At 39.8% G+C, this 26,195-nt stretch overlaps 1 protein-coding gene across 2 annotated transcripts in view; it reads right to left on the bottom strand.

Moving 5' to 3' along the window:
* The window catches only part of nlgn4xa (neuroligin 4 X-linked a), a 118,349-nt gene that overhangs the window by 64,267 nt on the left and 27,887 nt on the right, over positions 1 to 26,195 (bottom strand). For both annotated transcript variants that reach the window (XM_081360957.1, XM_081360958.1), the window contains one exon: positions 20,178 to 20,330. In XM_081360957.1, the coding sequence (XP_081217083.1) occupies positions 20,178 to 20,330 (153 nt within the window). The remainder of the gene's footprint in view (positions 1 to 20,177; positions 20,331 to 26,195) is intronic.

The following is a 26,195-nucleotide window of genomic DNA, read 5'->3' as shown; positions in this document are numbered from 1 at the left end:
AGCTAAGAACACCAGAAGGTTAAAACCAATGCCAAACTCACAATTTCAAATGCCAATGCCGAACAAATTTCAAATCAGCAACAAAATCTGACATGAACTGTCCCATAAATTATGTTTATTTTGCTCAAATTGTGTTGAGTCGTGTTGCATGTGCAGTCCAAATTGCGCGTCTGAGAACACCGACTGTTTTTATAACCAGAGCTTAGAAGAACTAACAGCATTGATTGGCTTTTTTTTTTTTTTTTAGAAGGCAGGACTTGTTCCGCATATTACGCGTAGCACTTTCTCCCATTCATAAGTAATGGGTGTGCACAGTCTTTCTAGTATTTGATTATTCTTTCCCTGTGTATGATAAAATATATAAAAAATTAAATATCTATGAATACAATTTTACTTGATTATAAGACCATGTGATTTGCATACAAGTAGTTTCAGTTGTTCCTACATTTTTGCATGAATTTAGAATACATTATAGTACAAAAGATATTGGTGAATCATGGTTTGTACATGAAAACATTCGTACGCAGATTCCATGCACAAATGCTCAGTGAATGAGACCCTTTAATCTTTCACCAGCTTTAATCTTCAAAAAAAAATCTATTCCTTAGAAGAGATGCAAATTAACTTGTTTTTGTTTTTCAAATACTGTGCCCATTTTCTGAAGATACCAAAACATCCATAGACATGACATCAGTTTTTAGATGGAAGCCTGTTAAATGTCAAAGCGTCAGTTCCTACTGCCGAAAACGCTTCTCAGTATGCACAGCATAAGACATGCATGATCTTTAAATATAAATACATCGTGACACATGAAGAAAACTCGTTGATGGGCATCAATTCCTTTTTTAAGTGTTCAGACATCATATGTTATAAAATCTAGTAAGAGAGTAAGGATTTGTGACATGGAGGGTTTAGACTTTGCTCTCTTTCAGCTTGAGTTGCTAGAAAGCTCCACGTTCCACTAGATTCTGTTTTCCTTCCTTCTTTATCTAAGATTTGCAATGGATGGACGACATCTGCTCTGACAGGTCTCAGTTTCAGCTCCTCGGGCAGATACCTGCTTCAGTGAACAGCTTGGTATCAAATGTAATTCAAGCATCCATTCTGAAGGATCCACAAAGTGCCCTTGGCCTAAAAAAAACAGTCAGCAGATGGATTAACTAAACACTACGCCAAAACTGAGCAATGGTGTGACCCTAAGCATTGTCCCTGCAAAAAAAAAAAAAAAAAAATCTCATGGCTTGTAAATTAGATGTTGTGTCTTTCATCACAGCATGGTGGATGAAATTTTGTTCATGTGTATCATTTGGATGAAGCCAAAATAGGGAAAGGCATGCTATTACAGGATTTCATTAGTTTCTTCTAAACATAATCCGGAGAACAGCTGTGGCACAAAATCAACTCATACGTACAATTACAGACAGTAATAAGTGCTCATCTAACAGTATGGTCTTTGATCAAAGTCTGATATAAAATATTCTATCAAGATTAATTTTAGAGTAGTTTACACTTTAAGATGTGTACCAATACGGTGAATATGCATATTTAAGAATGTCTAAAGCCTTTGATCTGGCACTTGCAAAATAAGCAACATCAAGAAACAGCTGTGCAGAAGATCAGGAAAATCCACACAACAGCACTAAATTCATAGGGAAACTTTTAGGGTTTTCTCTATTCAGTAATTTAAAACTCCAGACTCCCTCTGTAATCTCTAAACTGTCATTTAAACACATTGCATTGCACATTGTAAATTCGGTATATTTGGAGGAGCTTATAATATGCGCTGCTCATGTTGACAGTCTGAATATTGACTTATAGTGAAGGCCTTAATCGGATACAAGCTCATGTAATTAAAATCATTCTCAGCAGGGATCATCCAGTAATTAGTGTCAAGCCATTAACGTCCCTTTATATGTCTGTTAACAGCATATTTAAAACATTTTTCAGGAATTCTAATCAGACCACCACATCAAAACAGTATGCATAATTTAAAATTAGCCATAAGTGTTAGACAGGAAATGAATAGGAAAAAGGGGATCTAAATGATGATTATGTTGATAAGGTAAGTGATGTCAAAGGGGACAGTCATGACAATCATTCTAATTAGAGTGAAAACAGCAGTATCTTTGGAACCTTTAACCTCAAGAACTAATTTGAATCGTGAAAAAAACACGTCTTTCAGCAAATCAAGAAGCAGATTTACTTGTGACATTTTTTTTGTTAACATTTCTATTTGGTTTAAGCAGCATTTTTGCATATTAACACTCCTTTTATATCTCAATACATCTAATAGCATAATCCATTTTAATCTGCTTTATGCATATCAGGCCAATAGGCTAATGGAGAATTTAAATCGAGACAAAATGAAAATCTGCCACTGTAATTTCCCAATTCTTAAATATCTGCTTCAGAGTACATTCTTAATGCTCCGAAATAACTATATATTTCACTATGCAACACAATATAATAAGTGCCTCCTTGTAGTGTTACAACCTTATATGTACAGCTAGAACAATTCATGGTAATATCACCTAATTCATTTCATAAAGTCAAATTGTTCCAGTAATTCCCCTCACTCACAACATTGCATGTTTTCAGTTTATGGTGTGATCACATGACCATACAGCAGCCAAGTGCTGCTGAACCCATCACATTTCCCTCTACCTTTATTTCCATAACACCAACAGTATGTACAGTACAAATGTGAGCATGTCTTGATAAGAGCATTTAAGTAATGTCCTCTGACAGAGGCTTAAGTGTCTGTATTGGATAAAGGGAGCAACCTTTGATGTAAAAGTGGTAGGCATCTGAAGCTACACAAGATATCCTGTGGAAAGATATGGCTCTTAACACAGCCTGGTCCTCATTCAAAAGTAAATAAAGTGAGAAGTTGCAGGGTTTGTAGGAAGGAGAAGGGGAAAAAAAGGTGTTGCATTTTGAATATCATGCAAACTAAGCTTTTGCTTTCATAGGAAGGGAAAATGTGCAATATTGTGCAACAGTACATTTGGCACTACATTACACTGTTGCTATTGTCCCTCCTTCTCTGGGAAAACAAAGAGGATCTTTTTTTCACATAATTAGCCAAATGCAGTTTATTTAACACTTGGCACTAATTTAACACTTGGCACACTTTAGCAGCTATTAGGACTGCTTGTTTGGCAAGCTGTGTGCTTGCAAAATTAACATTTTTGCAGGTATTTTCACAAGAAAGAGACAATAACAAATTCTGACAACGATAAGTGACCAATGTCGAGTGTTGTAACCATCAGTTAGCCATCAAGTAATAAATAATAAAATATTTTCTTTACACATTAAATATGTGAGTGTATATCCTTATCACTACTTTTGAAAACATATTAAAAACATTCATTTTTATATATAAATATAATGTATTAATTAATTACCACATGACATCTTAATATGACATCCTGAACTAGACTTGACTTATCATAAAGGGTAAAATAATATACAGTATGTCAAGAGTCTGCAGAGGACCTCAATATGATGTAATTTCCTGTTTTACATTTTTGGTTCTATCACACAATTTTATTGGCCGAACTATATGGCTTAGATTTTTTTATACAAAATATTTTCAAATATTAAGGTTGTCATTTTATATATATAGCCTATATATATTTGTATATGTGAATTCATGTATTTTTCTTCTTTATGAAACAGGACAGTTATATCACACTGGCATTTATGGACTTTACATAAAAAACAAAACAAAAAAAATAAAAAAAACAAAACAAAAAAAAAACATCTTAATCAGGGTGCACACAACTATTTTGGCACGATTTGACACAAATTCTGTGAATTCTAAAATATTCCTCTGATCCTAGGCCAACATTCTGTAGTTTGTACATTTTTATTAGTTTGACATGTTCACCGACAACCGCTTAATGCGATCAAACTATACCTCCAATAAAATTCTAGCAGTTTCAGAAGTTTAAAGGCACAGTCCTGCAGTGTGACTTCTCCTACGACAACCGTCAAATCAAAAATCAATAGGAGTGCAGAACCTGATAACAATTAGTGACAACAACAAATCACTTGCTCCACATACATTGTCCTTGTTTTTTTTTGTTTTTGTTTTCAGGACAAACCATTATCAAAATTAACGCTGACTGTATTTGTTTGCAAGCCATCATTTCAATCCTGCATGTAAATGCAGCTCACCATCACCGAATGTGTCATGGATTGATGATGTAATATGCAGGACGAGTCTTCTTACGTGCATCTGTTTGAATGAATCTTGACTGTTAAACAGTCTGACATTAAAGAGAACTGAGATCCCACAGTGTGACATGGCTTACATCGGGGGATCATGTCTGACAAGCAACAATCGTAAAGGAACATTATAAATCCAGAACATGTTCATCATAGACAATGTTTATTCAAGTCACTGTATGTATGAATTGCATCTTTAAAAAAAAAAATGGCAATAATATATAAGACAAGATTTAGTTATTAACCCTGATATTAATAATGTCTACTCAAAATCCATGAGAATAAAGATCAGGCCTTCTTTCGGCTAGAGCAAAGTTAGAAAAGATTAAGTATTTACATTACAGCCTTGCTGAGCAAAGCAATGGCATTGCCAAGGCAGTTACATTTTCATCATCACCATGACACAAAGGCTTTTCCTTCAGTCAGATTGTTTCTAGCCCATTCTGCTGTTGCTGTTCATGCACTATACATTTTCTGCATACTGATGCAGATGTTTGGATAAGTTCAAGCTATCAAACCCAGTATGTATTATTGATATCGGGGTTGTGGGTAATGACAGTATCATGTGTGATACAAACGTGACAAGAAACATGACAATGATGATCTGCATTTAAATGGGTTTTGCATTTTGATTTCCTGTTCCTGGTCCTTTCTCAGTAAGCTGACATCCTGTCACCTGTTCCCTCAGTCTCTTTCATGTTCTATTTATCTGACAGTTTTATAACATCTGAATCAATGCTGTATAGTAAGACACTTTACACAGGGTTCACAAGTATCCATAGCATAAATATAAATGTGGCGCTTTCACTGAATCTGCTAACTTACCTCTACTGCTAGAGGTTAGTGTAGTCATAATGAGTATGTTTGAGTGCACTGCAGATGACATAGATCCCCTCCGGGGGATTGGGGTGGAATCTATGTAATGATTCACAAGTCAGCTGTTATCATGTGATGTAGAGCAAATACTTTATTTTGGAGCTCCATTCGAGAATCTTTGCTGTTAAAACCATGATACATACGCATTTAATTTTCTTCAGGATTTGTTGATGTATAGAAATTTCAAAAGTAAATTTATTTGGCTTTGTTTGTAAATATGTAAATGTATGTAGCCTACTGTCACATTTGATTGATTTAATGCATCCTTGCTGAATATAAGTATTAATTACTTATAATTAATTAAGTATTAATTACTTATATCAAATAAATAAATCAATAAATAATCCCTGCCTTTGATCCCACTATTTTCTGACCCAAAACTTTTGAACGTTAGCAAATGTATTGCTTTTTACACCACACAACCATATATTTGACCATTCAAACAAACAAAGTGGTTAATGGGTGGAGAGTCAGACAAAGAAAACCAATTTTTAACTGGCTGCATGTAGCTTGCAGGTGAGAGCCCTCTTTAACCTTGTCACCGGTTCCAGTGCACTTGCCCCAAGAACTGACACAAACAAAACAATTTAATGTCCCAAAATTGTTCATGTCAAGGTCATGTCGTTGCATGTTTACATGACTTTTCCTGTTCTGCCTCATTATCTTTCTCCCTAGTTCTTTTTTTGTGAACACTCTCAATGCGATTGTAATTTCAAGATTTAATGTCCTCTGCAATTACATCCTCCATCCCGTGGCACTGCTGCACCGCAGCTCAAAACAAAAACAAGCAAACAACACATTAGCATCCGAACGTATGCAGGGCAAAGAGTTCCGCATTCTCCCCCGGCACAGCAGCTCAAAACAGGGTAAGCGTGACAGAACACGAGGCTTGCACCAGTCAGAGAGGCAGCAGCCAGATTCATATTAACCCTTTGCCCTCTTGTGCCCCAGCACACTGCATCCCTGAGCGACAAGCTGCCATCCACAGCACTTTAGACAGTTTTTATAGGATTAACCAATCAACACAGTGAGGTCTCCTCCTCTCAAAGGGACCAGGCCATCTGGAGTTATGGGTAAAAACAAGGCCAGATCTCTCCAGTACAGCTGGTTCTTGAAGAAGGACCACTCTGAGGTCAAACTGAGCTCCCTATTTCTGTGTGGAGATATGATGATGCCAGACTTCACATATCTGAGGAGGAGGAATGTATACTGATGTCTGCAGGTCTGTAAACAGCAATAAACATTTGTTTGATCGAGTTTCTGATGTAGTTATTGCAGGGCTAGACAAAACTCAGAATGTAAGAACTGGCTCACTTGCAATCCAAGAGTAATTTGAATTGAATTAGCAGTGCACCATAGAAAGTTTCCATGAACTGCATTGTGATTTGGAATTTACTGAATTGCATTCAAAGAAATTCTACACAGAAAATGGCCTTCTATTCATCTATTCCTCTATCCATTCATCCATTTGCAAGACCCATTAACCTCTAAACTTAAAGGGGTCATATAATGCCATTTTTGTACAAGCTAATATGATTGCTTAGGGTCTAAATTAAAAGTTTGTAATATATTTTAATTAAAAATTCTCATTAGTATTGTAAGAAAACACTCATTTTACCTGGTCAAAAACAGCTCTGTTTTCAGCACGCCGTTTAAGTGCATGTGTCTTTAAATTATAATGAGCTTTGCTCACCCCGTCCCTCTGTTCTGTGCTTACACCATTTGTAATAATAACACAATAACCATAACGCGTCGTTCATTATAAAGGTGGGATTATGAATTATATTGAGAACGTCGTACATAGAAAACATGCCGTAATGTACCCTGAGTGTAAAAATAGCCGCATTCATCGTGAAGCGTGGTAGCGATTTGCAAAGATTAATATAAATATTAATATAAAGGTTAATAAAACGTTACACTCACTTCAGTTCTTCTGGAGGTGCAGCAGGAACATGAATAGTTGGTACCGATCCTTTTTTCAGGAGCAGCTTCTTAGCAAATAACCAGCTTTATACTGACCCTCATTTGTAAAGCAGTCTGGTGTGTGAAATGATTTGCGCAAACATGAAAGCATGGACGTTGATCGTGGGGAATATTCCCTTCGAAAACAAACTCAGCCACTGCATCTTCAGTGGTTCGGATTTAGGAACATCAAAATGACTGCTGTGTTCCTTATTACACCCAAGAACAGAACACCACAATCGCTTAGACGCCATTCTGCTCATAGACAGTGCTCCAGCGTATCAACAATGACGCGCGGACTATGATTGACAGCTCGCTCACGAGCGAGGGCGGGTCTGTGTTGAAACGCTGCTGTCAATCAACAATCGTGGGAGGAGCGTCCGACCGTGTGACGTCACTAGGTCGAACAGCTTGATTTGAGAGAGGGGAAAACATATAAGGAGATAAAAAAAAAAACCACTGGATGGATTTTTATCATTTTATGATGGTTGTGTACAGACACTGCCAACACACATTTCAGTACAATCAACTTGTAAAAGTGCATGTACCATTATCTGACCCCTTTAAGACGTTTAATCGAGCAAGGCCTTGACAAGAGTTTGTCTTGAAATATTTAGCTTTTTTAGTTAAAATGACACTTATTGTAGTTATTAATTATAAGTAGTAATTAATTATAGGTATAGTCATAATTAAAAGTACTTTACACAACTGTACAAAAGTTTGAGATTTTTTAAAAATGTATTTTATTCTTTTATTCAACAATGAGAATTCAAATAATTCAAAGTGAAAATTCATTTTAAAGTGTCAGGAACGGCTACATTGTTCTAATTTTTTTCTGAATTCAGTTCTTTCGAACTTTCTTTTCTTAAAATAATTATATTATAAAAATATTTTTTTTTGCACAAAAAAAAATCAAGCGACAACTGTTTTCAACATTAATAATAATAATAATAATAAGAACTGTTACGTGAGCATCAAATTAGCATATTATAATGGTCTCTGAAGGTTCATGTGACACTGAAGGCTGGAGTAAATAAAGACTGAAAATTCTGCTAAAATACAAAAAAAAATAAAATAAATACGACATGACAATATGACAACAATGACCTTTTATGGGAGAAGCTAAGCATAGACATCCAAACTTTAAGGGCAAACTAGAGGCTGGACATTTCAGTCTGTGTTCTTTAAAGGTTCTTAAGACAAAAAGCTATTGTAAAAGCTAAATGTTTATGAGCAATAAAAATGCAGTAAGCTTATTTAATGTTGTAAAGATTAGTGTGCTACAAGGTAAAATTCCAAAATCGAGGAATTTCAACAAGGGTCTCTCAAGGTAGCCTTCCTTATCAGAGTTGCCAGACCCTCTCACGGGGCCACGGTGATTCAAAATGTCTGAATAATCACTACAAGAGGGCTTGCATCATCCTGAGAGAATTGTGTTCATTTATATAAATCCTTGAGGTTTGCGTTTCTAAAAGCCATTAGAGGTGTGTATGTGTTAAAAGGAAATATCAGCTGGGGCTTGATCTGTCTTTAATTAGGTTTTGTTTTTATTCTTTTGATACAGACAAATCAGCTCTCTCACCCGCCTTGGGCATCAGTGCCATTCGAAGGAGCTTGTTTGCTTATTGTTTGTGTTCTGAGCTGATTGTAATGGGAAGATGTTAACCAGCACTGTATGTGCTTCATGTGTCACGCTTTGAAGACTCCCCTTAAAAAGTCACCTCAGTTTCTCAACCTAAACCTCCTTCCTCATCCATCCTGTCCTTTGTGTGATGAATAAACAAACAAACAAAAATAATAATAATAGTAATTTTACAACCTGAACTAACCTTGCCTCATCATGAAAAGGTCAAATTATTTGACATAAAAAAAAAAAAAATTGACATTGACACACAGTCATGAGGGTCTGCAGGAACATTATTATCATGCCATATTAGCTGCCAATTTACCATACAAAATTAGTTCAATTAATAGAAAAATAAATCTTTATTATTACCATTATTACCCCGACTGCTATGCAAATGTCTACATTACAACTATTTTTTAATAGTAATACAATTATCATTAATAGCATTAGCCTACTATTAGTTTAAGCGTATTAATACCATTACTTTCCATGCTAAATAAATAGTGAAAGGAGACATTTAAAACTACTTTAAGAACCATATTTAACTATGATCATCTCAATGCAACATTAGTAACAAAAGCATGAATATTTTAATTTGGATTTGCCCATCTTTAAAGAGCACAATTCAGGCTGAACTACTTCTCTGTAGTTCAACAGTGTCTCTATCGCTAGACCACAGCTCCAATGTCCTATACAATTTATTTACCACACCCCTCCATGCCACACAAAACAGTGTATCTGTTCTATTCCCTATTTCCCATGTCAACACTCCTCCTTCTCTGGCAGCCTCTTCTGCATGTAGATTCAGCCCTTCATCTCCTTGTGTGTTGACATGTTATCTTTAATCTACTCAATAGTCTCTAATACCTCACTCCTGTCCACTCTCAACTCTCAACACATTTACCTGGACCAGTCCTCCACTGAACTCTCCTGCCGTTACCTTACATCACCTCTCCTCTCTGTTTTTGTGTAAAAGAAAGCAGTCATTAGAGCAACCACGAGACAACAACAAACATCTCAGCCTTTCGGCAATTGAGGACAGCATGACTTGCCCAAAGACACTCAAGCACATTCTCACCAATATTACTGTGGCGTTATATTGCTATTGCTTAAAATGTGACCCAAAAAGCCCTGTTTCTCATTGTCTGTCGCTCCTAATCTCTCTATTTCACTTTGTCCCCCATGAAGCCATTTCAGTCCAATCGGCCTTCCTCCCCTGGGCTGTGCCTGTCCTTGCCCTGTTGTGGAGACTTTACTCACAGACCTCCAGTAAACCGTAGGAGCCTTCCAGGCAGTGGCGGGAGACAGCCTGACAGAGACAGAAGTGAATAGGATAAAGGCTCTGCGGAGATTGAGCCACTGCAGAGGGGTCTATTAGAGTAAGCTACTGCCTGTTAAATGACTGAGAGGGTGATTTGGGAAGGTTTTTTGAATACCTTGTTTGATAAAAGCCAAAGTGCAATTCTGCTGGACTTTCTGCAGTTAAATTTTATGGTTATAAACTGTAAAATCTCAAGAAGCAGATTTGCATGTCTACTTGAGGTTCTCTCTGGCGCAGCAAGAAATTAGTTGTACAGCTCTAATCTGATTGGCTACATTGACAGTGTCACGGTTTTGGAATGAGAGCCGTATTTATCAACATATGTGAATATCAAATTGCCCCGTTTATACTTACAGTCGCAAATAATGCCTATAAAGATAGTGACAATGACTTAAGTCAAAGATGCTGGCTTCTTATTAAACAAAATCAACACAATACTGTTTAATATTAGTAATAAACACACACACACACACACACACACACGCGCACACACACAGACACAATTTCATCCCCTAAAAAAATCTTGTACATCATCCCAACCACAAAGAAGTTATATTTAAATAATTACCATACCCTTTTGTCTAGGTTTACCCCATCAAGGTCGGTCAGAAATCTTGGAGTAACGTTTGATGACCAGCTGACCTTCACAGATCACATTTCAAAGACAGCTCGATCATGCAGGTTTGCACTGCACAACATCAGGAAGATCAGGCCTTTCCTAACTGAGCATGCAACACAACTTCTCGTCCAGGCCCTGGTCATTTCTAGGCTTGACTACTGCAATGCTCTTCTGGCCGGTCTTCCTTCAAGTGCAACTAAACCTCTACAGATGATCCAGAATGCTGCAGCTCGTCTTGTCTTCAACGAGCCCAAGAGGGCCCACGTCACTCCTCTGTTCATCTCTCTGCACTGGCTACCTCTCGCTGCTCGCATCAAGTTCAAGGCATTGACGCTTGCTTACCGATCTATCACAGGCTCAGCTCCCTCCTACTTTCACTCACTCCTACGAGTCTACATCCCTACCAGACGCCTACGATCAGTCAACGAGCGACGTCTCGTGGTTCCATCGCAGAGAGCCACAAAATCCCTTTCCAGAACATTCTCATTCACAGTTCCATGCTGGTGGAACACTCTCCCCTCCCTCATCCGGAATGCAGAATCCCTGACAACCTTCAAAAAGCATCTGAAAATCCATCTCTTCCATGAGCACTTAACCAGATAAAAAAAAAAAAAAAAAAAAAAAAAACCTCCCCTTTCCCTCTAAAAACCTCACTTATCGGGCTTATGCTACTCTGAATAATGCCTGAACTTTGTATCTTGAGCACTTCTTACATAGCTTTTGTTTTTGCCTCTTCATGATGATTCGCTTAATCTAGTCCTGCTTTGTAAGTCGCTTTGGATAAAAGCGTCTGCCAAATGACTAAATGTAAATGTAAATGTAAATGTTTACAGTATACAACAAATGGAAAACAAAAAACATAGAAAATGATTAAAAATATATATGTACACTGCAATTTATTTTGTATTATATTAGTATTAAAGAAATTAATAGTTTTAGTTAGCAAGGATGCCTTAAACTGAACAAAAAGTGAAATGACAGACATGTATAATGTTACAAGAAAAAACTATTTCAAATGAATGCTGTTCTTTTGAACTTTCATTCAAGAAAGAATCACCCCCCAAAAATGTATTGCGTTCTTTATTTAAAAATAAATACAAATAAATAAGTGACATAATACATTATAATATCAAAGCTAAATATGTGTCAAAATAAACATTTTCCCTTTGTGTTTTCATTTACCATGCTAATAGCTGTGATAGTGCTAATTGTTAAAGAGATGGCCAGAAGAAGAATATTGAAACATTTAAAGGGATAGTTCACTACAAAAAAAATGTAATAAATAAAATAATAGTAATAATTTAGAAAAATAGGTTTGGTTTGTCTTTCCAAACCTCTATGTGTAACATTGTGTGTGTAACTCTATGTGTAACACTACTCAGGAACAGGCTGAAGACTCAGAAGATGAAATCCAAACAACAATTTAATAGTAACACTCAAGAATCATATAACAGGCAGGGAAACTCACGTTAACACGGTGTAGGTATTACAGTGACCAGGCAAGGAGTGCAGGAGAAGGAACAACTTAAGTAGTGAACATAACATCTCAATTTCGTATGCAACCCTCGTTCCCTGAAGGAGGGAACGGAGACGTAGTCGACGTCGACTGAATGGGATCACGCTAGGGAGCCTGTCATCTTCGAGTACTATTGAATGAGCCGATACAATTAGCGTGCGTGATTCGCATCACACACTCCGCCCCCACGGCACGGGTATAAATACGGAAGTGGATGCACGCACTAGTTGCTTTTCGCTGAGGAGCCGAGAGTAACTCGGAGTCAACGGTGGTCCAGCTATAGTGGCTAAGGGACTACGTCTCTGTTCCCTTTCAGTCGTTCACGTTTGACGTAGTCGACTGAATAGGATCTACTATGGAAAGCGCCACTAGAGCTGCCACCTTCCAGTGCCTGGACAAAAGCCTCCAGACCCCCCGCAATTTTGAGGCGGAGAAGGGCAAGGCTTAGGCCAGGGAAGTCAACTGCTGTTCCACAGGACCACTGGGAAGCGTACCCTATCAAGGAAGGAAGGGACGCTGCGGGAACCACATCCTGCCCGAAGGGAGGTAACGTGGAGAATACACATATGACTCTGCCGAGGGAAGACACGGGCTTGCCACAGGGAGCCGTACCGTGGAAGAATACACATATGGGATCGCCGTAAGGATCACAACATATGGACCCAGCCTAACACAGGTTCCACCAGTGCATACGAGTGATAGGCCTAGCTCCGGATGTTCTACCATGTCCGTTGCCGAAGGGTATGGAGGAATTCGACAGGGTTCGGCTAATAAGGGGAACTCACTGGAACAAGAATTGTGAAGCGTGCTTACAGTGAAACTGGCTTCATGTGAAGGGAGCCCACAGGAAGCAATGGTTCGACACATACGCTAGTTCTCTAGCGAACGTGTATAGGTGTTGCCTAGCCCCCAACTCTATTTAACATCTGTTCAGCGAGGCACTCTGTATCAACACCTAGGAGGAGCTCACCGCCCAGTTGGGCACGTGCATCTTGGGAAACTTTCTTACCAAGATGAAGGCAACCACATGTAGTGGGCCAACCTTTGCTTGGAAACAGCCTTCCATTCTGCTGGTTTCCGTACAGACAGAGCTGGTCTAAGGTCTAGGCTTTGCATTCTGATCACATATAACCGCACTGGAGCGGACGGACAGAGAAAAAGCCAGGGCTGGGTCTGCCTCCTCCGGGGCAGCGCTTGAAGGCTCACCACCTGGTCCCGTAGGAGAGGTAGGAACCTTGGGCACATATCCAGGCCGGGGTCTCATGTGTCATGATAATTAGCCGGCCCGAACTCCAGGCATGATTCGTTGACCCAAAATGCGGGCCCTACCCTCTAGATAGAGGCCAAACAAGCAGGAGAACTGTTTCTTTAAAAACAGAATTTTTAACTCACTGCCTGTAGGGCTCAAGGGAGGTCTCTGTAGTGCAGTAGCACAAGAGATAAGTCCCAAGAGGGTAAAGAGGGGACGCAAGGCGGTTATTCAGTCTCCTTGCTCCCTTCAGGAACCTGGCGATCAAGTCGCACTTCCCACGGATTTCTATCCACTGCATCATGATATGCGTCAATACAGAGGCCACAACATTTTGAGGTGGAGGAGACAGCCCTCACTCCAACCATTAGCAGGAAGGTAGCACTGAAGTGATCGAACACCTTCGGGATCTCCTCACGGAGAGAAGACAATTCAATGAATAGGTTCCACTTCTAAGGGGGAGCGAGCCTCTTTTTGAGAGGGTGCTCTCACAGAAGTGATGGTCTCTACGGAATAAAAATTATTGCGGTAGTAACCAGAACCTCCGCGTCCTGTTCTTTTTAGAACCAGACCTGGAACTCTTCAAGGTCTAGACGTGGGTGCCATCATGTCCCATCCCTTAGAATGTACTCTGAGGAAGGAGTCAGGAAGGCTGTCGAGAGGAGAGGTCGGTTGGGCCAATAAGGGGCAACTAGCAAGACCTACTCCATCTCTTCCTGATTTAACAACTGGAGGAGCGATGAGTCTGGAGGGGCAACAGATGTAACTGCGTGGCCCTGAAGTGGTCCCAAACAGCTGGCCAGCTGGGGACGGAGTCTCCTCTCTCTCTGGGCCAGAGGCTGTCGTGAGGCTTGTCAGCGGCACGATTGAGCAGGCCAGCAGTAATAAGTGGAATGAAGTGTCCTTAGAAGCTTCTGACTTCAAGGAGGAGGTGGCGGGCGAGTTACAACATGTGAGGGGAGCGTAGCTCAATGGTCGTAACGTTGTCTTTTCAGACTGGTACATGTTCGCAGAACAGCGGTGTCTCAAAGCGAGGAAATTGTAAGCAACTCGAGGCAATAGATGCCAATGCAGTCGGAGGGCGCCCAGACCTCTGTTACTGCATGCCCTTTATACGTGGCCCCTCAGCCGGTATTAGTGGACACTCATTCTAGGAGCCATTGGCCCGGGAAAACTAAGGGTCTGTTTATGGGCTGAGGGTTTGGCGACAGGCCTGGGTATTTATCACACGCCCCAGGAGCCTCTGAAAAAGTTTCAGTAGGACCCTTTCTCACTTCTTGAATAGCACTGAGCTGACACACCTCTACCTGAGAGATGCGCTGGACCGAGACCATCTCCATACTAGAAAAGAGATCCTCAACCCTTGGGCGAGTTTACTCTTTCCCAGTTGACCTGAAGACCCAACTGGCTATGGAGCACTCGAAGGGTAGGACCATGTACTGATACTTCGTACCTTCGAATGCAAGAACACAAGAGGCTTGTGGAGTGGAAGAATAGAGATCTGAAGTACATGTCTTTCAGGTCGAACACTGCAGACCAAGCTTGGGGATGGGGCATTTTTGAAAATGCATCTCTGTGTTTAGCAAGTGAATAGAGGCTTTCGAAAAAGGGCCTGTTTCAGTTGACACAGATCCAAGATGGTCGTAACCCACCACACATTTAGGGTACAATGAAGTACGGGCTCATGGAAGCCAGACATCATATCGGCTGGAGGGAACGGCTAGTTCACGTCCTTCGCCAGTAGGACTGCGACGTACACACACAGAACAGGAACACTGCTCAACACCTAGGTGTGATGAATCTCACAAATTTTTAGGAGCATCTCTGCTCAACACCTAGGTATGATGAATATCACTGAGCCTGAGCAGAAGCTGAGCGAAATGAATCACAAGCCGAGTCTGAAGGGACCGTTTGGGGCCAGGTTGGACCGGTTGGAAGCATTTTAGGCTTCCATAAAACCGGGGCAGGGAACCACAGACGTACCCAAGGTGGGGCAGCGAGGAGGAGTGAGACCCGGCTCGGGAGGCGAAGGCGGGGTCTGAGTGTGCAGTGCAACACTTACCTGTCTCCACGAGACGGCCAGGGATGCGTGAGAAGGCGGATGACCGGGTCCTCGAACCGAACCCAGCTGCCGTGCTGGCGAACAAGAGGGGGCTGAGGGGTGCAAGGCTTTACAGGGTCACACACCGCCAGACTTTCCCTCTTGGGACCCAGGAACAGAGGAATTTGCTCTTTCTTTGAAGTGCGGGTACCGCTTGATCCGCCTTTTTGGGAGCCAGCGGTGGAAGAAACACACACACAAACAAAGACTCAACCCGGGCCTCATCCGCAGGGAGGGAGTGGATCAGTAACCAACTCCAAAAGCATCCTTCTCCATCCCTGAGCGGCCTACTCAAGAATGCTTTCGCTGTCGCTTGCCACCTGGCTTGGCAGCGCCTAAAGCGGGTTGGACGTCCCTACTGCGGCCGGCTCTATGCTGAGGCCTGGCTGGAGGCTGCTGTGGAGGCCCAGCGGGAGCGGCGGCAGGGGAACACCCTCGGCGACGAGCAGGCGGAGGAACTGCCCGGTGGAGGGGTGGAGGCAGTAGCGGGCTGCCGGGGCAGGATGTGCCGGATGGCTTCCGTCTGCGCTTAGGCGGCAGAAAACTGCTGGGCGCAGTTCTCCGCCACATCACCGACCAGCCCAACCTGGGAAATTGGGGAGACCAGGAACCGGACCTTGTCCGCATCCGCCATAAAAACCAGGCTGAGCCAACGATGGCGCTCCTGGACCACTAACGTGGACATTACCAGACCGATCACGCACCACAAAACTCGTGCCCCAGAGGGAGAGGTTGGATGTGTTGCGGAGCTCACCTATGAGCACACGGTCTGGGCTACCCTCGTGCATGTCCATGAGTGCCCTGGCCTGATAGACCTGTAGCAGCGCCATGGCACGCAAGAGGAGGTGGCTTGCCCACAGGCTTTACAGTCAGAATGGGCGAGAACTCACAGGCTTTATGGGGAGATGAGGGGCCCCGTCCAAAAAGCAGCGGCTGCCGGACACAGGTGCACCTGTGAATGAATGAAACGGCTGGTCGGTCCGGGACCAGCGCGCTCAACGGGGGGCTCCACTGGCTGCGATGTGATAGAGGAGTGAGGGGCCCACAGGGATTGGTGAGGCGGGGAAGCCTCACTATGATCCTCTGATCACCCATCCCACACAGCGCCATAGCGGGGCGTTGTAATGGGGACTCCATGCATTAAGGCGAGTCTCGATCTCAACACCGCGATAGTCATATCCTCGCAATGGGAACACAGACTATCTACAAAAGCTGCCTCAACGTGCTGCATATATACACATACATTATATACACATATATATTATACATATATATACATATATATATCGCCCTCTTACCAGCCGTCAACAAACACAGAAATTTGATGCTGTTAAAACAGCAGTTGAGAGCTCAAAGCTTGAGATCACTGCTGCACTCGCACTGTAGAACCACCAGCAACTGGGAGAGTCTTCCTAGAAGAACACCGAGGATAATTACTAAACAAAGCTGACGCACATGAACTAATAATGGTGGTAACCAAGGAGATGGATGAGAAGCAGGAAATTGAACAAAGAAACATGTGACAGATGAAAACACACACAAAGTCCATGAACAAAACTAAACTGAACGTGACAGTATGACTTTCTTTCTTTCTTTCTTTCTGACTTTCTGATATTAAAAAAAAAAAAAAAAATAGAAGTCAAAGGTTACCAAAACTGTTACCAACGTTCTTCAAAATATCTTCTTCTGTGTTCCAAAAAAAAAAAAGTCATACAGGTTGTAACAACATGAAGGTGAGTAAATGATACATTTTTATTTTTTGGTTGAACTATAGGGATACAAATTATGTAATCAGAGAGTTGATTTGAATGCAGTTGCCACTCTCATTCATAACCAAATTGTGTGTGAACATAACTGTATTTAGCACTCAAAAACTTAGAATCAGAAAGACCACTTTTTTCAAATTAAAAGCGCGAGGCACACCGCACTGCCTTTTTTTGGTTTACTTTTTTTTAGCTTAGAAAAGAGCAGTGTGGCATGTTTTTTATGTTGCTAGGCAACCACTGAATCAGCTATCCTGTCAGTCTAATCAAAGATTATAGCGCGAGCGCTCTAGAATCTTTGGTTTGCTGTTAAGTAAACTGTAAACATCTCTGTTGCCACACTAACTTGCCTCCAGGCCTGCTGCTTTTTGTTAACATTGTGATATTTGCGGTTCGTGAAGTCATACAGCTCCGTATAACTCGCGACAGCCACCACAACGGAAGGCCGGCCTCTCCATTCATTCGATTGGACAATTGAAAAAAAATGCTAATGACGTTGGGCACTTTTCTGCTCAGAGTTGTTGTTTTTTTTATTTTCAGGAGCTCAGAGTGCTCTAACAAAAACACAAGGCGCAGCAGGCTGCTAAAACGCGAGCCGCTCGGGGTGCATAAAAAAACGAGCAAAACGCTCAATGCCAATAGAAAACGATTTAAAAAAGACGCCTCTTACTAAAAAAAAAACGCGTTCTGTCTGATCGGGGCCTTATGCTGCTGTGTGAACATAGCCATTGTGATTCTTCATTTAGTGATGCATACATAAATACCTCATTATGCCAAATTGGAATTGAGTTTCCCACAATGCACTGTGATGACATGTTAAATGCAGAAACAGACTCGTTCTGCTGTATTATGAGACACATCGGCAGTCTGCTCACGTTGCCATGAAAGAGAGAGAGAGAGAGAGAGAGAGAGAGAGAGAGAGAGAGTGAGAGAGAGAGAGAGAGAGAGAGAGAGAGTCATGTGCCAGTAACACATCTCAGTTCATTCTTACAGCTTCTATTGGATCATTGGCAGGCCACATGTGCCCCACTGCAGATGGTGCAATTACTATGAAAGCACACACAGTTACAAATGCAAATTTGACAGAAAAATTTTACACATACATGCCCATGTAGCCTATACAAAATGATTATAGATGAATACCCATGCAGTCGTAATGATTCCAGCATGATTATCCCACAAATAACCCTGTTATGCATACCACATAATGCATAACAGGTCGCTATATCTATCTCAAATATGTTTGCATATGTTCAGCAGCATTTTTTACTCTCCAACAAGCTAATTCCAGAGAAGAGTGCATGGCTTTCTGCAAATAGTATTTTCACACCGGAATGCTCCTCTCACCTTTGGCTAATCAGTGAGCATGTGTCTAAAAGCTAGATTAAGCTATTACAACACTAGGTCTAAAAACAGCTGAGAAGAAATATGTCTCACTGGTGGCGGACTGGGCATGGGCCAACTAGAGAGCAGTCTGTGCAGTGCCACAGACACACACACACACACACACACACACGCTGCCACCAAGATACCTCAGAGGTGTTAAAATATTACTTTTGTTGTGGAGAAAGAGCTATCGCTCTGTGAAAAGGGGGTACAAAACGGACACGATCCTGCAATTTTATATGCTTGGGAACATGTTCCAATCTCACTTTGCCCTCTCTCTATAGGGCTCTGCTTTTTACTGCCACCACACTTCAAACTGCTCTCCGTAAAGCCAGAGACAGCCAGACACTTTAGACTATCTCCATCACCTTCATGCTGAGCGATGTCAGGCAGAGAAGCAGAAACACGTTTAACAAAGGCCTCGCTTGCACTCTCTCACTCCTGTCCTCGGTCTCTCTGCCACTTTCTTTGCTTCCCCCAACTGCTGTCTTTTCCCGCAGTGCATACTTTTCCAGTAGGCCTTTTCCTATACCTATTCCCCTTGGCTCCAACACATCTAAATATAACCAGCCTCAGAGAGAGCTGCAGTTGATAACGAGTTGTAAGAACAGCCGAAGTGGAAGACTGTGAATGATCCCTTTTCAATATTTACCTACCACAGCCTAGATTCTTAAACTAAATTTAATCATCCTACATCCTACTGAGGCATAACTGTCCTGCAACGAAAGATGAAAGAAGAGTATGAAATCCAAAGTGGACTTTAAAACTTATTAGACAGCACAAATTCTGAAATTGAATGACCAGCGGTGTAGCAACATTCACCTCTCACTTTTAGAAAGTACTAAATTTGCCCTTCCCTACTTTATGGGAGAAAATCATTATGTTTATGGGGTCAGTTATTAAAAATAATTTCTGTTAATTCAAATAACGCTGAAATTAAGTAAAATATAAGTATTAAATGCCTGAATGTATAACTTAAATAAAATAAGTTTAAGTAGCAGTATTAAATGTACTAAAAGTAAAACCGAAAAAAAAAAAGCTAAATATAAATAATAATAATTTAAAAAAGACAAGAACTTAAGCTAAAATTTTAATGAAAACTAAGAATATAAAAATAAAAGCTAATTCAAAATACAAATTAAAACTGTATAATATATCAATAATAGTAAAATAACACTGAAGCACAACCGGCCAAGAAACTGAACTCAACTCCAACAGGAAAAATAATTATAAGTAAATCATAGATGCTATGTTTGCATTGTATGACCATAACAGAAGAATTGAAACTAAAAAACTAAACTAAAACATATTACATAACAGTCCATCCAGATCTTCTTGAAATCTTCATTTTAAATTATGTGACTTTTAAGCCTATGGACCCTCAGCTATTCCAAGATCATGTGCCTCTTTAAACCATGTGTATATCTTTTTTACATGTGTAGGAGGCTGAATATAAAACAGGAGGTCATAAAGATATTCTGTAATCAAAACCATCCACCATTTAATGAAAAATGAACGACTTACCCAGCACTCCCAGCCTATAATTCAGGGTCACCACAATGACATTTCCATAGCTGGCCAGAATGCTGCCGTCAATCATATTCCCTGTTCCTTCCATGTAGGACCCACCATGGATGTACACCATCACAGGTCTCAGCCCATTCTCATCATGGATGTCTGCAAGAAAAAAAAAAAATAAATCATCTGGACATACTATAAACATTTTATTTCTGTGGGATGACTGAACAACTTTTATTGTCCAACTAATAGTGACAGTTTTTCTCAGTAAACAGACATCAGTAGAACACATAGGTTTTATACTTTGACAAGAAAATCCAATAGGACGATCCCAAATGAGAAGATAAGACAAATATTTAAAATTAAATCGCTTCTTTATACCATTACCAAGCTGCATTTTCATTGAAACTAATCCCACCTCAGCAAGATTCACCTCAAGATGTGGCTCATGCACAGGGAAGTCCGTAATTGCTGCGGATGAATTGGTTATTTGTGGGGTTCTCTTGTTCTGATTAAAGCCCCTGATTAGTACACATGTAGGAGGCTGATTATAAAACAGGAGACATGAAGCCCAAGGATGAGGAAGTCTTTGATAGCAATTCACAAATTGCAGGCAGCCTTACCCAGACTATAGATTTTTCCCATCAGATATTTACTGGTCTTGAACAGGACAGCAAATATAGATGCAGATGTGTCCCTGTGTTTAGTCACAATAAAAACACATTGAGAGTTTCTAGACAATTGTGCTTACTGCATAGGCTGAACATTAATATCAATGCATGTATACTGATTGAAGTTGTAAACAACAAAAGATACAAATGTTTCTCTTCAACTTAGGCCACTTTTTTTGTCGCAGCGGTTGATGTTGATGTAAAACATATTTATATTTTTTGGTCATACTTTAGATAAGAGTCCAATTCTCACTATTAACTGACTTTTGCCTCAACAAACTCCTAATTACTGCTTATTAAGAGTTAGTAAGGTAGTTGTTAAGTTTAGGTATTGGGTAGGATTAGTGATGTAGAATATGGTCATGCAGAATAAGGTATTAATATGTGCTTTATAAGTACTAATAAGCAGTAATATCCTAGGAATATGCATGCTAATAAGCAAATAGTTTATAATATATATATAAAAAAAAAAAAATTCAACACCATGGTGTTACACTTATTTAGTCGTGTTTGTTCTTAGTTTCATTTCACTGTGCACAGTTGAAGAAACACCCATTTATATACTTAACAACTTACAATTGATTCAAAGCTTCCTCAAATAAATTATAAACTACTACTACTACTACTAATAATAATAATTACTGATAACAAACAAGCCTTAACATAGTTTTTTTGAGGGAGACTAATCAGTGTGCATCTTTAATTAAGAGTGTTTTAATGCTCTGTGGTTTGCACTGTTGGTTATTAGAGCAATGTGTTTACCGTACTAATATTTCATCAAATAGTTTCATCAGCCCGCTCAAAACAGCTGATGGAATGAGAGCTAATGGCATCAAAAAGGGGTTATGACATTCGGTATGTGTGCCTGCGTCTGTTAGCATCCACCTCTGTAAACATACTCACTGCAAACAGCCTCCTCTCAGTGGGAGTGGTATATCTGCATTAGGAACGCCCTGGTTGGCTTCTCAGACTGGAGTGGAGTCCAACAGGGGACAGCGTAAGTAATTGGTATTCAGCCAAAGCCACCTCACTGTACTTTGATTATTGGTTTCTGTTGCATATGGCTTCATTAACTGCGTAGAGGTGGTGCTCAAACACAAACACACAGACACAAACACACACACACACACAAACACACACACACACACACACAGCGTGGTCTACTGCAGAGCTGGCACAATCCTACAGCGCCTGTGGGCAGGCGAGCAGAATTAACGGCAGGTCTGTGTATCGTTCTCCCCGCAAAGGAAAACAGGGAGAACAAGAGAGATGGGAACAGTGAGAGAGAGAGAAAGAGAGGGAGAGGTGGAAAACAACCCGTCGTGACAGGTGATTAATCTCGGTCGGGTTCTGAGTGGGCGCCAGGCAGTGCACTAATGCGAGTGCATCTATTTTGCAGCTCTTTGCTGGTGTACAACTTTCAGCGTTGCAGCGCCTTTATTGCACTGGACCATCAGCAAGGGCAGAACCTCCTGTCTAACATTCTGCCTCTCAACCAGGCAGACTAATAGCTGCGCACGGGATTCTAGTTTAGTGAAGATGTTACACAAGCTTTGTGTTGATGTTTTACCCTTTTACACTGGTCTAGGATTACCTATCCTGACCCGAAATCACAAGTAATCGCAAGCAAACCCATTACTACCATCGCAGGCAAGAGCATACCACCCACAAAATTGGAAACCTCTATTATGGTGAATCTTAACTGGCAAACTTGAGCCAGTAGAAGTAGTTTAGGTACTAATTTCATTGGCTCTTTCCAAGAAAACAATTCATCTCCACAGCTATTGGAAGGAGAACAATCCAGAAACACATTACGAGAATGGAGTGCTGCCATGAACTTGTCTAGAGTAGATGCCGATACACATCTTAAGGCTCTTCATGACAAACTCATAGATCAAGGAGACATATTGGATGGGCTGTTACTGTAGCTGAGAAGGAAGCACATCTATGCACATTTTGCATCCCAGGTGTGTTGAAGCTCAACTGGCATTGGAAATTTGCGAAGTTGGCAAACATTTGGGCTCTTGTGAATGATGAAGAGGAAAGAGTTACGGGCCGTTCACAGAACGTTAACACTCAGGTTGTTAATGTAGTGCTATTCAATTTGAGCAACACTTTTAGCTTTTACATTCTCATGACAATCCATATGAGATGTCTAATGAAAAGCTGATCATTTCATACAACTTTTACTGTTGTATGGACTTTTACTACAACTTTTAGTCTAACTTTTATAACTTTTAGTATTACAAGTCTACGGAAAATTTTCAGTCTTCAAAAATGCATAAATAAATCATAAATCAAGTAATCCATATAGACATAGAGGTTGCATAGCAGATGTCAGTAAATAACAAATACTAATTTATTTATTTGTTTAATGTGGAATAAAGTTTTTCCCCTTATTAGTTTTAGAGAAACAACAGTTTATTTCTATTAGACAACTTAACTCTGACTGTCACAATTTAATCATGTTGATTTTATGCATCTTATGCACTTTATTTCATTATCCAGTAACTAACACAACTACTAAATTAATACCAGGAATAATCTTTTTGTTAATAAAATGTATTTTATTACAATTTTGTCTTCCTTGTGTTGACACAGTAGTAATAGTAATAATACAGTAAGTATTAATACATACAAATTATCCGATATGTCACAAATGCTTCAGATTGGTCATCTGACTATGGAAGCTTGTTTCTGCCACTGAATAAAACATAAAAAAAGGTAACTGCGACTTTTTAAATCTCGCAATTCTGACTCACAATTGTGACTTATGAAGTCAAGATTGAGTCCGTCTTTTTTCATCAGAATTGGACTGTATAACTTGCAAATTGCAAGTTTATATCTCACAATTCTGAATTGCAAGGTTTAAACTCGCAAATGTGAGAAAAAAGTCTGAATTGCAAGAAAAAAAGTCAGAATTGCAAGTCATAATGGAATGCTTAAGAGTATATAACTCACAATTCTGACATTATAACTCGCAATTGCGAATTTATATCTTGCAATTCTGAGAAAAAAGTCAGAATTTTGAGATAAAAAGTGACAATTTTTTTTTATTATTATTCTGTGGCAGAAACAAGCTTACCTGACAGCTCCCTCCAATTCACATAATTTGTATTCATTCAAAAGTTCTCCTTGATTGTTCTTTACTGTTAAGGTAAATTAACTTAGCTGGTGCCCCGTGGTTAAAGGCGTGTAAGGGTCATCTGCCATACTAACCTTAAGTTATATGCAACCAAAACCTCACAATATTAATTTGGTGCAACGTGTGAGAACCATAAGACAGAGTTGGCAAGATGCCACATAATCGCTAAAGACATCCTTCTAAACAGGCACTTGCACAGATAGACCTTAAGTGGTGCTCAAGCACATGAACCTTTTGGCCTCTAACAATATAAGTGGCCTTTTTTTACAGAATTTTTTGTTTCAATTGTTGAATTGGCCTGTTGAATTAATTATACTTTTTCAATCAATTCTCACTGTGTCCCCGACAACTTATTCTTCTGCGAGACTGCACAAGCACCTCCCACTCACCAAAGCACCAAAGCACTCTGCAGAGCAGGCGAGCAGCATCCACGTCTCCCGGACCTGCCTTTATTGGTGACAGCCATTTAACAATTGTGTTTGCCCTAAACTTTGTCACTGTTTGTCACCTCTGTGAAATTAAACCACTATTAAAACAATATAGCCAGCCTAACTTGTTAAACTTAACAACTAGCAAGCTAGTCTGGTATTGACGTAAAATAGCATTGTGCAAGGTCGGAATTGTCACCAAAATTTATATAAAATGCCACAAAATTTCAATATATTAATTTGCTCTTGTATGAGTTATTGTATGTTGTGTTTATAACATAATATAGTTAAGCAATATCACACGAGCAAGAGTGCTATTTTCTCAAATATCAGCATGATTGCAAAATGTGATATTCATTTTATACAACAGTTCAATAAACAATAAGTTGATTATATGAATTGACTATTTTTAGACACAAAATTGACAATTTTGATTGTTTTTGCTCTTTTTTTGCCCATGAAAATAGTTCCAAACAAATAAGACATGTTGCATCTCCCAGAAGCCTATCTGCAATGTTTCATTATTGAATGATTCACTGTTTTTGAATGAATCAGGTGAGTCAATGATTCAATGACCCATTCAAAAACGACCCATTCTGTTTTTGTGCTGTGACAAGGAAAGACAGGAAAAGACAATGAGAGACCATGAAAGATAGAAATGAAATTAAAGGGAACGATAGCGAGAGAGAGAGAGAGAGAGAGAGAGAGAGAGAGAGAGAGAGAGAGAGAGAGAGAGAGAGAGTGTGTCAGGGAGGGAGGAACGAACGAAAGGAGAGAGTGAGTGGGTCACTGCGGTGACTCCGCAGTGCACACACCCTGGACATTCATCATTGCCAGGACAGGCCGAGGAGGATAATATATTCCCTCATGTGCTGCACAGCACTGCACACATTACTCATCTTTATACAGAGCAAGCAAGAGAGAGAGAAATAGCTGAATTCTTCATTAGACTCAACAGTTCTTATTAAAGAAATAGTTCACCCAAAAAAGAAAATTATGTCATAATTTACTCACCCTCATGTCTTCCTAAACCTGTATGACTTCTGTGCAACACATAAGATGATATTTAGCAGAATGTACTATTCACTGTTTTCCACAAAGCTTCTACCGAGCTTTCAGGCTTCAAAATGGACACAAAAGCACTATAATATATATATATATATATATATATATATATATATATATATATATATATATATATATATATATATATATATATATATATATATACTGTATCAAATATATTATTTTCTTAACATATAAAAAGAAGAAAAGAAACAAAGAGTCATACTGGTTTCAAAAGGTAAGAAAATAATGACAGAATCTTTTTTTCTAGATAATCTATTCAAGTGTTAGTAGGGTAAGATGGCTGTTAATGACCATGCAGTCTGTACAATGCTGAGCTGTTCAGTCAGTCTGTTCAGCTGTAACACAGATTTGTAATGCACAGCAATACCGGGTAGGCACGCAAGCAAAAACTTGGCTGTAATATATCATTAAAGACAATTGTATGCCAATTATTGGCCTCACATCAAGCTGAAGTCAACTGTGGCTTCTGGACATGTACCGTATTTGATATTCATGTACTGCTGCTGGGTCTCAAATGTAAGCTTTCAACATCAACCTTTAATAAAGCTGTTAAAGTAATGCCGTAGGCCCTCCATTCAGAGCCCATGTTAACCAATTAAGGTATGGTTGACAAGTAATATTCTTTCATTCATTCATTTCAAAACAAAAGCTTTTTTTTCTCTGTATAGACCTAGTCTAAAGAGTGTCATCC

The sequence above is a fragment of the Scardinius erythrophthalmus genome (assembly GCF_964197995.2).
Source record: "Scardinius erythrophthalmus genome assembly, chromosome: 3".
NCBI classification, from domain to species: domain Eukaryota; kingdom Metazoa; phylum Chordata; class Actinopteri; order Cypriniformes; family Leuciscidae; genus Scardinius; species Scardinius erythrophthalmus.
This window is presented reverse-complemented; position numbering and strand designations above follow the sequence as displayed.